This window comes from Pleuronectes platessa, chromosome 13 (assembly GCF_947347685.1).
Source record: "Pleuronectes platessa chromosome 13, fPlePla1.1, whole genome shotgun sequence".
NCBI classification, from domain to species: Eukaryota; Metazoa; Chordata; class Actinopteri; order Pleuronectiformes; family Pleuronectidae; genus Pleuronectes; species Pleuronectes platessa.
The window spans coordinates 1,702,168-1,714,860 of NC_070638.1; the positions used below are offsets into that span (position 1 = coordinate 1,702,168).

General features: G+C 45.6%; 1 protein-coding gene across 1 annotated transcript in view; it reads left to right on the plus strand.

The window, feature by feature from the left end:
• LOC128454756 (disco-interacting protein 2 homolog C-like) overlaps positions 1-12,693 on the plus strand; it is a 95,050-nt gene that overhangs the window by 79,339 nt on the left and 3,018 nt on the right. Inside the window, 12 exon segments of the mRNA XM_053438276.1 lie at positions 5,330-5,453; positions 5,686-5,807; positions 6,247-6,358; positions 6,685-6,794; positions 7,060-7,190; positions 7,560-7,728; positions 7,822-7,992; positions 9,448-9,477; positions 11,446-11,507; positions 11,865-11,922; positions 12,012-12,086; positions 12,229-12,403. Coding sequence (XP_053294251.1) covers positions 5,330-5,453; positions 5,686-5,807; positions 6,247-6,358; positions 6,685-6,794; positions 7,060-7,190; positions 7,560-7,728; positions 7,822-7,992; positions 9,448-9,477; positions 11,446-11,507; positions 11,865-11,922; positions 12,012-12,086; positions 12,229-12,403 — 1,339 coding nt within the window.

Consider the following 12,693-nt stretch of genomic DNA (forward strand, 5'->3'; position numbering starts at 1 on the left):
ACTGAATCCTTTCATCTGTTTTAACAAGGTTTTTCATTGTGAAATACTTGCAAACACACACACACACAAACACACACACACAACACTGGGCTGCACGCTTTGCAGATTACACCTCAGTCTAAACTCCAGATCTCTCTGAGCCGGGTGGAGACTGTGGTGAAACTATTAAAACCCGTCTGCATCTTTACGACCGCGATGAAACCAAATCTCTCCGGTTTCCATCACATTCACAGAAACAGCCCTGAATTCTTTTCTCTGTGTTATTGAAGCTGTTTCAGTGATTTCAACAGAGGCCGATATGAAGTCACATCACGTGACGGGCTCTGTGGAAAGATGTGAATGATCATTTAGGATTTTATACGTTCACGTGTTAAACTGTGTAACCTTCCAGGCTCACAACCTTAACTGCTTCTGACTGTAACTTCCCAGGCGATAGACGGCATCCACCAGGTGGGGGTGTACTGCCTGGCCCTGGTGCCCTCCAACACTCTGCCCAAGACTCCCCTGGGTGGCATCCACCTGTCGGAGACCAAGCAGCTCTTCCTGGAGGGGGCGCTGCACCCGTGCAACGTGCTCATGTGTCCGCACACCTGCGTCACCAACCTGCCCAAACCGCGGCAGAAGCAGCCAGGTAGAGTGAGAGAGTGAGAGAGTGAGAGAGTGAGAGAGTGAGAGAGGTAGAGTGTGAGAGTGAGAGAGGTAGAGTCTGAGAGTGAGAGAGTGAGAGAGTGAGAGTCTGAGAGTGTGAGAGAGTGAGAGAGTGAGAGTGAGAGTATGAGAGTGTGTGATGGTCTGAGAGACGACCACCAGGGACGTTAGGTTTCACGTTTTCTATCCGTTCAGCAGTTTGTTTGTCGGCAGGATTACGTAAAAACTGCTGAACTGATTTCACAGAATCTTGGTGGAAACAAGCAACATCTTTTAAAATTCACTGGCTTCGTATAAAATAATTTTAATCATCTTAAACGGGTTGAAAATGTTGTATCACGATCATATTATACAATTATAAATGATCACGGTTATCAGAGTTTTAGCAGTCAGGTTAAAACATGCTGAAAACTAAAGATACACAAAGTTAAGTTTTAGTGTTATTTGAAGTATTATTTAAAAATAGTGATTTAGCAAATGTGGAACATTAATAGAAAAAAGTTTTAGTTTTACAGGGAAAGATTCATAATGCAGGTTTTAAATGAAACAACAATTGTCAACAGAGTCTGTGCAGGTGACATTAAAAACACAACGAGCAAAGGACGATGTGAAACGGTTTTACCTTTTCATCTCTTCCTCCTCTTCCTCCTCTTCCTCCTCTTCCTCCTTCTCTTCCTCCTCTTCCTCCTCCTCCTCCTCCTCTTCCTCAGAGATCGGCCCTGCGTCTGTGATGGTCGGGAACCTGGTGTCGGGGAAGAGGATCGCTCAGGCCAGCGGCAGAGATCTGGGTCAGATCGAAGACAATGACCAGGCAAGGAAGGTGTGTGTGAGCGGGGGTGTGCTGGTTTTCACCACCACCATCATCATCTTCATCATCATCTCATCTTCATCAACACTCACACTCTTGCCACACTCGTTTGTCGTCATGTTTGTGTCGTCACACAGCAGCTACATGTTGCTTTGAAGGAGACGTTTCTCTCTTCTCTCGAGTTCTGTAGTTTTTTTTTGTGAATGTAAAAGTTCTGCAGAGTTTAAAACAGTTGGTGGTGACGGGAGCAGGTGGTCGACCAATCACAACGGAGTCATCCAGCTGGCCAATCAGAGCAGACTGGGCTTCATCAGGACGGGCTCTTAAAGTGACAGGAGCTAGATGCAAGTGTGTGAGACAGAGGCTGAAGAGAGGAGCTGCAGCGATGGACAGTTTGAGGAGTGATATTAGAAAACGAGAGGAAGTTCACAAACAGTTTTACTTCAAACAGAAAAGCTCTGAATGCTGTGCACCCTCTCAAGGTCAAGGTCAGAAGGTCGAACCTCGTTCAGAATATAAACTCGGTGAGAAGTTTACATTCCTTCATCCATCTGCTCATCCATCCATCAGCCCCGCCCACCTCCCTCCCAGTCCATCCCTCTGAAAACCGAGCCCTCTGTGTGAATGAGTTGGTTTTGTTGTGTGTGTGTAAAATGAGATTTACCCCGAATCTCTTCACTCTCGTTCATTTACTCGTCCTTGACGTACGAAAAGCAACTCGTCTGTTTTAAACCATGTAAACGTCGATAATAGTAATACATCCACTAGAGGGCAGAGCAGAGTCAAGACAACGTACAACGAACATGTAGGTTGTGATAACGTTTCTCTTCGCTATTGTTGAAATGTCGTCCTTGTGTCCAAATGGTCATCTTTGCTTGAACTAGTGGCTGTACTGCCCCCTACAGTTCCAGGTGGTACTGCTCCAGTTCGTCACTTTCATCAGTATCCGTACTTTCAGAAGAGGTTCACAGCCTTCGAGGAAATGAACGCAGAGTCTGGACAGAAGGCTCCGTTCCTTTCTGTATTTGAAAAAAACACGTGAAGCTTGGTTCAGACGTTCAGGTGTGAAAACGTCTTTTAATTACAATGAATCATTTCCACTCAGATAATGAAGCTTTTTTTAATAAAGCGTGATCCTGGGATTTCTGTTGCTTAAATACCTGAAGGGGATAAAATTAAACTTCTTAAAATACTTTCCTCTGGGGGCTTGGAGATATGATCGTACAGAACTGATAATGAGACGACACAACCTCACTGACGGATACAATCCAAGTGATGAGATCAGATTTCTATCTACACACTGGAATTCAACAAGAGCAAACACACACACACACACACACTCACTCTCTCTCTCTCTAAGTGCAAGCAGAGGCTCTTTGTGGTGGTTCACTTGTCGGTCCTCTCTCACAGAGATAACATGGCTTTCACCAGACGGCAGGTTCCAGTTTGTTTTATCTCAGGCTTCAGTTCAACTCAGTGTCTGTTACACAAAACACACAAAACACCAAAAGGCTGAAATCTACCAGTAACATCTGGATGATCGGTTGTGGAGGATCTGAAATGAGTTCTGGCTCCAGATGTGTTAAATCTGCACAAGTCTCCGAGGCTCAGTTGGAACCTGAGGTGAAGCTGCTGCACAGCTCCGGTCGGCAGTTTGTTCAAATTGTATTAATATCGAACGCATCAGATTCAACACTGCACTTCCTCGGGCCTCTGACAACACACAGGATGAGCATGAAGCTGAAAGAGTGAATAGATCTTGAGATGTGAGAGTCACATACACACAGAGTCTCAGAATTATTACAGAGGCAGGAGAGTGTGAAGGAAGCAGGAACTTTGATTTGCTCAGTGAAAGTTTGATGAAAGCTCAGAGTGATGTTTTTCATCGAGGAGAAGAAAATCCGTCTTTACATCTTTTCACCTCAGAGACTCGAGATGAAGCTGTTTCCTCAGCCGGCGGCTTTAAGGCTGAAACCGGAGACTTTGCATGATGAAGAGCTGAGTGATGTTTTCAGCACAACAGACTCCAGCACTCAAAGAATCACTGAGAAACGTGGATTTCTATTACTCCGTTCATACTTTAACTTAATAATTCATCTTTTACCTTTGATTAAAACATATTTGTGTTATTTTTTTGTACAGTAATTCTCCCACCTCTGATTTTCTATTAGGCTTGAAAGCAGAACAAAATGGGAGATCTTGAGAAATAGGCACCAATACAGTCATCGTGCACTTTATACTCTTTACTATCCACAAATCAGAGCAGCAGTAAATGTTATATCAAGTATTTTAATTATATTTTAGACCTAATGGTTGCTCCAGTCTCAGGGCACCACACATCAGATGCCCCCGAGTCCTCGGGACCGTGACGGCACCGAGCTGAGGTTCATCTGCTCTGGATGTTGAGTCAACACACACACACACACACACACACAGGCACACACAGACAGACTCACACACTATAAAACCGATTTTCTCTGGCGGATCTAAACATAAGGGGCATGAATCTCCCTCCCTGCAATTCACCGCTCGGCAGCAAATAGTGAAAAATTCATGAGGCCAGAAAACAACTCTTCTCTCTCGCTTGATCCGTTCTCTCAACTCAGAATTCGTGGCAGTTCGTATGAAATAATAACAACAACAAAAAACATTTGAATGTTGGACGCCAGTTATTATGACAACGGCCAGAGCTTCACGTCTGCCCTGATTAGCTCCGCCCACCAGGACAAGAGAGTCAGAGAATGATCATTGTCAATAAATAAATGTAAATAAGTTGTCACATTTTACAGTGATTCTTAGATGCTATGTTGCCTTCTGCATATGCTCAGGATTGTGCGTTTGTGTGTGTCTGCGTGTGTGTGTGCGTGTGCGTGTGCGCGTCACCCAGTCTCACTGGTCCTGTATCCCTGCTTGTGTCTTCCAGTTCCTCTTCCTGTCTGAGGTGTTGCAGTGGAGAGCCCAGACCACGCCGGACCACGTCCTGTACACGCTGCTCAACTCCAGAGTAAGACCTGTCTGCACCATTGTGTGGTTTCACACTCATGTTTGTGTGTTTTTGCTCCACAGGCTTTTATTGTTTATTATTTAAGCCTCCAAAGCATTTGTTATTTGACGACTGTGGAATATGAGTGAATACAAACCACAAGGGTTGCACTGGTGTGATATAACATGACCCATTTATTGAGTGTCGGATGTTTTAAAATGACCTGAAAGGTAACTTTTAATACTTTATTATTACTTGATAACTTGTTTAGTCGTCTCAACTTCATCTGTTTAATCTTATTTTCTGTGGCGACTCCCAGGAATGATCTTGTGAACCCTCAGTTTGAGAATCACTGTTCAAAATGAGATTCTCACATAAAACAATATGTGTAGATAAAACAATAGATGTAGAGGTGCATTTATTTCTTCTTATAGGTGAATATGAAAACATGCCGTTGTGATAAAAGTGAATCAATGTCAGAATGTCAACAGTTGCTCTGTGGATTGTTTTAACTTGAGATAAAGTAAAGATCCAAATGTTTCACCTAGGAACAGAAAACACAACGAGATCCAACATTTGCTTTAATATTAGTTTGTCTGTTGTTTTTTGTATCAGCGTGCAATGAGGAAATTCAAGTTAAAAAAACAATGAGGTTGTTTGTTTGTGTGTTTATTGAGACTGGATGGATGGTTGTGTGTCTGTGTGTGAACTGGCTCCGTGTGACAGATAGTTTGCATAATCGCAATATGATTCGCCGGTTTGTTTACAGCTGTTCTGTCCTGAGACGCTGCCACAGAAAATAGGACTTGACATCCGCTGATACACACTGATGATTGAATGTGTCAATCATGTCTGTGTGTGTCTGTGTGTGTGTGTGTGTGTCCCTCCAGGGTACGATAGCCAGCTCTCTGACTTGCGTCCAGCTGCACAAGCGAGCAGAGAAGATCGCGGCCATGCTTTCTGAACGGGGCCACCTGCAGGACGGAGACCACGTGGCACTGGTCTACCCTCCAGGTAACCAGTCCCCCCCCCCCCCCCCCCCCCCCCCCCCCCTCTCAGATCTGCCTTGTTGTTTAAACGTTTGAACCTGGGACTCGATTCTTCTCCTCTCATCTCTTCCTCCCACTTTAACTTCCTGTGTTAGAAAACGTGACTAACTGTACTTTGCACGATATTGCATACCCCCCCCCCCTCCCCCCCCGAACGAATACACCACAGCTGATTCTCCATCCTCCTCCGCCTCCAGGCATCGACCTCATCGTGGCGTTCTACGGCTGCCTGTACGCCGGCTGCGTGCCGATCACGGTGCGACCGCCTCACCTGCAGAACATCTCCACCACGCTGCCCACCGTCAAGATGATCGTGGAGGTAACATCACCGTCCTGCCTTCACCTGCTGTAGTAATGATGTGTGAGAGAGTTTAAAACGTATATGAGGGTGAACCTGGTGACCTTTACAGCCTGTGAAGGTCACCAGGTTGTGTTTGAGTCCACAGAACAATCTTCAGGGGTAAAGGGTCAACTCTGATATCTTCCTCCTGGTTACCACAGCTATCGTGAGCTCTCGGGAGAACTGTTGCAGATATTTATATATATATATATATATATAAATGTATATAGGATAAACAGGTATATATTGATATGAAGGGACATTTGGTTTAAAAACCTGATCACCAGTCGCTCTAAACGCCAGAGGCCCTGAGCTCACGGCTTCTGTGTCTCAGCTGTAAATCTCACAGGAAGTGATGTAGTAGGTGTGGAGATCACATGGCATGATGTTGTGTGGTTGTGTGTTGTGTGCGCTGCAGGTGAGCCGGTCGGTGTGTATGATGACCACACAGCTGATCTCCAAGCTGCTGCGGTCGAAGGAAGCCTCGGCCGCGGTGGACGTGCGGACGTGGCCACCGGTCCTGGACACAGGTACACACACTGAGAGCAGCTTCTGTGATCAGAGAGCGAAATATGGATGTAAAATAAAGCAACAAACACATTTGGGGGAAAACACAAACTTCTAGGTGGAGGTAGAGATTATCAATCAATCAATCAATCAATCAATCAATCAATAAACCATCTAACTGTGAAAAAGCTGTAAACGTCTGAGGGATCTCCTCCCGGGACAGAAGAGAAACTGAAAATCAACTAAAACTGAATCTGATTCTATTGTTTTTATTGCTCCACTGAAGATATGGATATCCCACTGTGCTACTGTCATGGCTGAGTTGTGTTGATGGTGATTTTCTCTTCAGACGATTTGCCAAAGAAGAAACCTCCTCTGCTGTATAAACCGTCCAACCCCGACACCCTGGCCTACATGGACTTCAGCGTCTCCACCACTGGCATGCTCGCTGGAGTCAAGGTGAACACACACACACACACACACACACACACACACACACACACACACACACACACACACACACACACACGCCTCCTAACACTGATCCAACGTGTCTTCGTTAAACACACGTGTGTAATATGCAACAACCTGTCGGAGGCGTTCAGCTGCAGGACGATCAAAATCTTCGTGTTTGCCACTTCTGTTAGAAAGACAACAATGAGAGGTCATGAGTCATCACCTTTTGTGTGTTTGTTTGTGTGTGTGTGTTTGTGTGCGTGTGCAGATGTCCCACACAGCCACCAGTGCCTTCTGCCGCTCCATCAAGCTGCAGTGTGAACTTTACCCGTCCAGAGAGGTCGCCATCTGTCTGGACCCCTACTGCGGCCTGGGCTTCGTCCTCTGGTGCCTTTGCAGGTTAGACACAAACACACAAACACACAAACACAAACACACAACACATACACACAAACACAAACATACAAACACACACACACAACTGATCAGAGACATGAACCCTTCAGTGTGAAAAGAACTACCACAAATGACAGAAAACATCTTCGACAAACATTTATTTAACAGAAGCTTTGACTTTTGAGTTTGATCCATCTCCCATCTGCTAACATGGAGGAGGTGGGGTTTATGACCTTTACTGCAACCAGCCACCAGGGGGAGATCAAGAAGTGTTGGCTTCACTTTACGGATCTGTCGTCCATCTTTATTAACAGTCTGTGGTTTTAACCTGGTAGTTTCCCATCATCAGCTCAACCTGGTGTCTCTCTGCAGTGTGTACTCAGGTCACCAGTCCATCCTCATCCCCCCCTCCGAGCTGGAATCGAACCCGGCTCTGTGGCTGTCCGCTGTCAGTCAGTACAAAGTCCGGGACACCTTCTGCTCCTACAGCGTCATGGAGCTGTGCACCAAAGGCCTGGGCCTGCAGACCGACTCACTGAAGGTAAGGGGGGGGGAGCTTCTCATCATGCACAACAAACTGAGGCTGTGAAGACATCGTCCTTCCTCACCGTCCGTCCTCCCTTGTCCCCTCCAGTCTCGAGGCCTGGACTTGTCTCGCGTGAGGACCTGTGTGGTCGTAGCGGAGGAGCGTCCCAGGATCGCCCTGACGCAGTCCTTCTCCAAGCTCTTCAAGGACCTGGGCCTCCACCCTCGAGCCGTCAGCACCTCCTTCGGCTGCAGGGTCAACCTGGCCATCTGCCTGCAGGTCAGTCCGGCTCTCGTCTCCGTCCTCTGGTCTTTACTCTGTCTCCGTTTCACTGTCCCACGCCTGGGGACGTTTCTTGGTTTGAGGTCCTGGCTGCTGTTTGAATCGTGTGTTCCCCCTCTGAGAAACGAGCTGTTCTCTTTCTGTATGAGCGTCTGCTGCTGCTGTTGCTGATCTGAGGTCTGTGTTGTGCAGGTGTTTTGTATTTTGACAAATGTCAGTTAACCTCAGAGCTCATTAACCGTGAAGAGCATTTCAGCTTCTTTGGCAGAAACGCTTCTTAACTGTAGATTAGCTTATGAATTACAAACCAGCTGAGGTTGTGTGTTTGAACCCATTCATCCTATTTAAAACGTTTTAGTTTATGACCTTAACTGCAGCCAGCCACCAGGGGGCGATTAAGATGCGCTGGCTTCACTTTTGGGATCTGCCATGTTGTCCATGTGTATTTACAGTTTATGGGTGAAACATGTCCTGGGCCTGTTTTACTCTGAAGTCACAGAACTTCAATTAGTTTGATTCTCCAGAGGGGGAAGTTTGCAGCCTCGTTAATCAGCCGAATGGAACCTGTTTATTGGCTAATTTCTGGTTCTGCAAGTATAAAAACATAATTCTTAGGTTTTTATAAATACGCCTTAACAGACGTGTGGTTTTCAGACAACAACAGCATCGTGTTTACTGCAGAGATTTCAGGCTCCAGAGAGAAAATGGCCTCAGTCAATAGTTTATTCTATTTTCTCTCGTCCAGAAAACGATCAGTCAGATTCTCTCTGCGTGTCTCATCCTTTCATTTCAAGCCGATCGCTGCTTCTACTCATCAACTATGATTTCCATCTTACTCTCCGAGGTTTTATTGAATATTTCTGTTATTCTCTCCATTAGTTTGTTCAATGTTGAGCAGCACGACTCAGACGTGATATCAGACTGAACTCTTTCTTATTCTGTAAATGACCAAATTAACACTGGGCTTCAAAACCTGCTTTGATTTTTTAAAATGTTGAAGAAAACAATTCAGTGAAATATTATGATAAACTCATTGTTTTATAAGAATAAATTCGTAATATCATGAGAAAAAGATGGGATTTAACTTGTGTAAGTTGTGATTTTAACAAGAAGTTTAATATCATAAGGAAAAGTTGTAATATTATAAAAAAAACTAACATTTTTATGCGAAGAAATGTCGTAATTTTAGTTTGAAATATAACGTCTTGTTTTCTCGTAATATTACGACTTTATTCTTGAACCTGCAGATTGTTTTTTCTTCAACGTGAACCTAAGACGCCGTCGTAGTTTCTTTGAGTTTCCATCTTGACATTTTTTTTTCCTCCCTCTTCCTCCTTGTTTTATGCATAACCACACCCACATATCTCATCCATGGTTATGTCTCCACCCTCCTCCTCTTCCCTCTTTACTTTCCTCCTCCTCCTCCTCCTCCGCCCCTCTTTGCTGCTGTAGCCTCACAGGCTGGGAAAGCTTGCCGACCAGGTAGGGAACCGACCCCCCCCCCCCCCCCCCCCCCCCCCCCCCGCCCCAGTCACCACCACTACACCCACTGCTCGTCAGCACGTCACCAGTCAGCTGGCTTTAGGTTGTAGTTTGAGGGAACTGGGAGAAAAACGCAGCGGCCTTGAATGTGTCGTCATCACCAGCAGCGTTTTACGACAAAAATCTAAAAGTCTGAATGTTCTGAACTCAGGTGGAAGAACAGCTCCTCAAAAAGGACTCAAGTAAAAATACTTTACTCAGGTACAAGTACCAAAGTATTGATCTGGTTCAAAGAAGATTCCACTTAAATCACTGTGACTCCAAATCAAACAGAAAACTAAAAACAGGAGGAATAGTCCTGGAGGATGAGATGTGACCGATCTGTTGAAGAGAGTTTTCTTCATTTAAATCAGACCAGAGGTGGAAAGTGTTTTGTTCTGCGTCGTCGTCATCAGGTTTCTCGCTGACTCGTCACTTTCTTCCATGTTGTTTCTATTGGTCCCAGACATCTGAGACATATAAGCCACGCCTCCTCTCGTCTGTCTCGTCTTCGTGTTACGATCTGCGACGATAGAGGCTAAACAAGGAATCTTCTTTTCTGAGTTAATGTCCGATGTTTGGAAGGCGGAGCTCGATGATGCAGAATAAAAAATAAATAAAATAAGTATAATCCATCTCAAATGCATTAAAACGAAAGTAACGAGCCTGTTTTGAAAATGCGAGGACTAGAAAATTAATATTTCTGTTCAAAAGTCGAGTAAAAGTCGTCAGGAAAATAAAAGTCCGGGACAGAAACGTGAAAGATGCAGAAACTGATCCGTCCTCTGGGGACATGTCTTTTGCAAAATGCTGCCAAATATTACGTGAAGAACTCTGAACTGAGACAAAGACGAGATCAGATTGAAAAGTCTTTGAATCCACCTCAGTCGGCTGCTGCTCCTCGGCCTCCGACTCCCAGCATGCAGCTGGGTGTCTGGTGCTCTGCTCTCTGGAGGGGACGATGGGGGGGTTCTGATCTCTTTTTCCACCGTCTTGGTCTTTCCTCTCTCACTCTCACATTTAGCTGACACCTACAAGACAAGATCGTGATTTTATTCACGTATTTATCTTGATTTTTCATGCACGAGGATCTAATCACTCAAACCTTTTCCTCCATCTTGCTTTTCCCCGACTTGGTTCCACTCTTTCATTTCCTCTTAAAGGAGACATACAAGCTTTTCTTATCTCTCCTCTGGCGTGTTGCGTAATTGGTGAATTTTAAGATACGTCAGTGGACGAGCCAATTCAGAATCCTGATGTCATGTGACACACTCACGTAATGCACATGCTAGCATCTCGTCTAGCACGGCCCCCTGGAAGTAAACAAGACCAGAGGCCTATACTTTCCAAATCTCACCGGAAGCCTTTGACCAATGACAACACAGAGAGGCTGCTAGCCAATCAGAGAAGGCTGGACTTCATCTGGAGGGGAGGGAGTGGGGGGGGGCCTTAAAGAGACAGGAGCTAAGACCAAGTGTTTGAGACAGCGGCTGAAAAGAGGAGCTGCAGCACTGGACAGTCTGAGGAAAGAGACGTGAACATTTCTAATGATAACACCAAGTGAATATGAATATGAGCAGAATATGTCTTCTTTAAAAGTTTGGAAATCGAAAGGTGTTGGTTTTATTTTTTCACTTCTTTTTCCTTCCTTTTAATCCGTGTTTAGTTTGGCTGATTTACGTGATAAGCCACTCCCACATCGTTCCCTCCGCCCCCTTTTGTGATTGTCGCAGTTTCTCCATCTTAACTCTAAGCTTCTCCCCCCCCCCCGCTGTGAAGGGAAAAGCTTGTCTGTGAGCACTCGTGCACGAGCAGTAGCCAGCCTCGCCTGGTAGGAGCTGAAGAGGTTGTGGTGGTGGATGTTGTTGTTTTGCAGTCGTGTGTTATCATCACAGAACCTTGATGTGTTGACTCTCTGGTGATTTCCAGGGCACGTCGGGACCCGACCCCACAACCGTGTTCGTGGACATGAGAGCGCTGAGGCACGACAGGTGAGTCGAACCACACTGATCCGGTCCTGTGATCAACAACTGGTTCACTACACAACATGACTTTTAATCATAATTTACCCCCCGGTGTTTGGAAGTGTCGAGTCAGACATTCGTGGTCGTCAGAGGTTGAATCTCTGCTTCTCACTGAGCGCCACCAACAGGTCGGACTTTCCACCGTCCGACTCTTGGCTGAGAGTTAGCATAGCAGACTAACACATTGCCCCCCCCCCCCCCGTGGGAGTGTTTATATGATATAATTGTGTCAGTTTTATTGATCGTAGTCACCATGATCGTGACGACCCTGGATCTGTTTACATTTGTTGAATGACACGTGTCTTGTTTCCTACTCCTGCCCAGGGTCAGATTAGTAGAGCGGGGGTCACCACACAGCCTGCCGCTGATGGAGTCTGGGAAGGTGAGTGTTGTAATGTGTGTGTGTCTGTGTGTGTGTCTGTGTGTGTGTGTTATTGCAGACTGTCACTCTGCTCTTTTCTGTCTGAGCAGATTCTACCGGGGGTTCGAATCATCATCGCCAACCCGGAGACCAAGGGACCAATGGGGGAGTCGCATCTCGGAGAGGTTTGTCTGAGCTTCAGCACGGATCAATAACAATCCTGGTGTCAAACATAAAGAAACATAAAGATCGCAGACACAAGAAACTCACGGAGTCGTTTCAAATGAAATCAGTTGTTGTGACAGAAGTTTTTTATCGTGTTTGCAGATCTGGGTTCACAGCGGCCACAACGCCAGCGGCTACTTCACCGTGTACGGAGACGAGGCGCTGCAGTCGGACCACTTCAACTCCAGACTCAGCTTCGGGGACACGCAAACCGTCTGGGCTCGAACCGGCTACCTGGGCTTCCTCCGCCGGACCGAGCTCACCGACGCCAGCGGAGGTGAGGACGTGACGGAGCTGATCGAATACTGTCCGTGTGTTAACCCCTTACTGCCTGAATTCATTTCCAATTATACAACAAAAATATTATTGGTGTTTTTGGTCTGTCATACAGATGCTAAATTAAGTGGAGATTGTTAATTTCAATATAGCATTTACAATAAATATAAATTTAGGTATGAGGCAAATTAGCGACATTAGGCATAATGGGGACGTAACCTTAATTTAACAAATGTTGGAATGTAGTTTATTATATTGATGATGCTTTTGCTTGAAATTGAATAACAACAT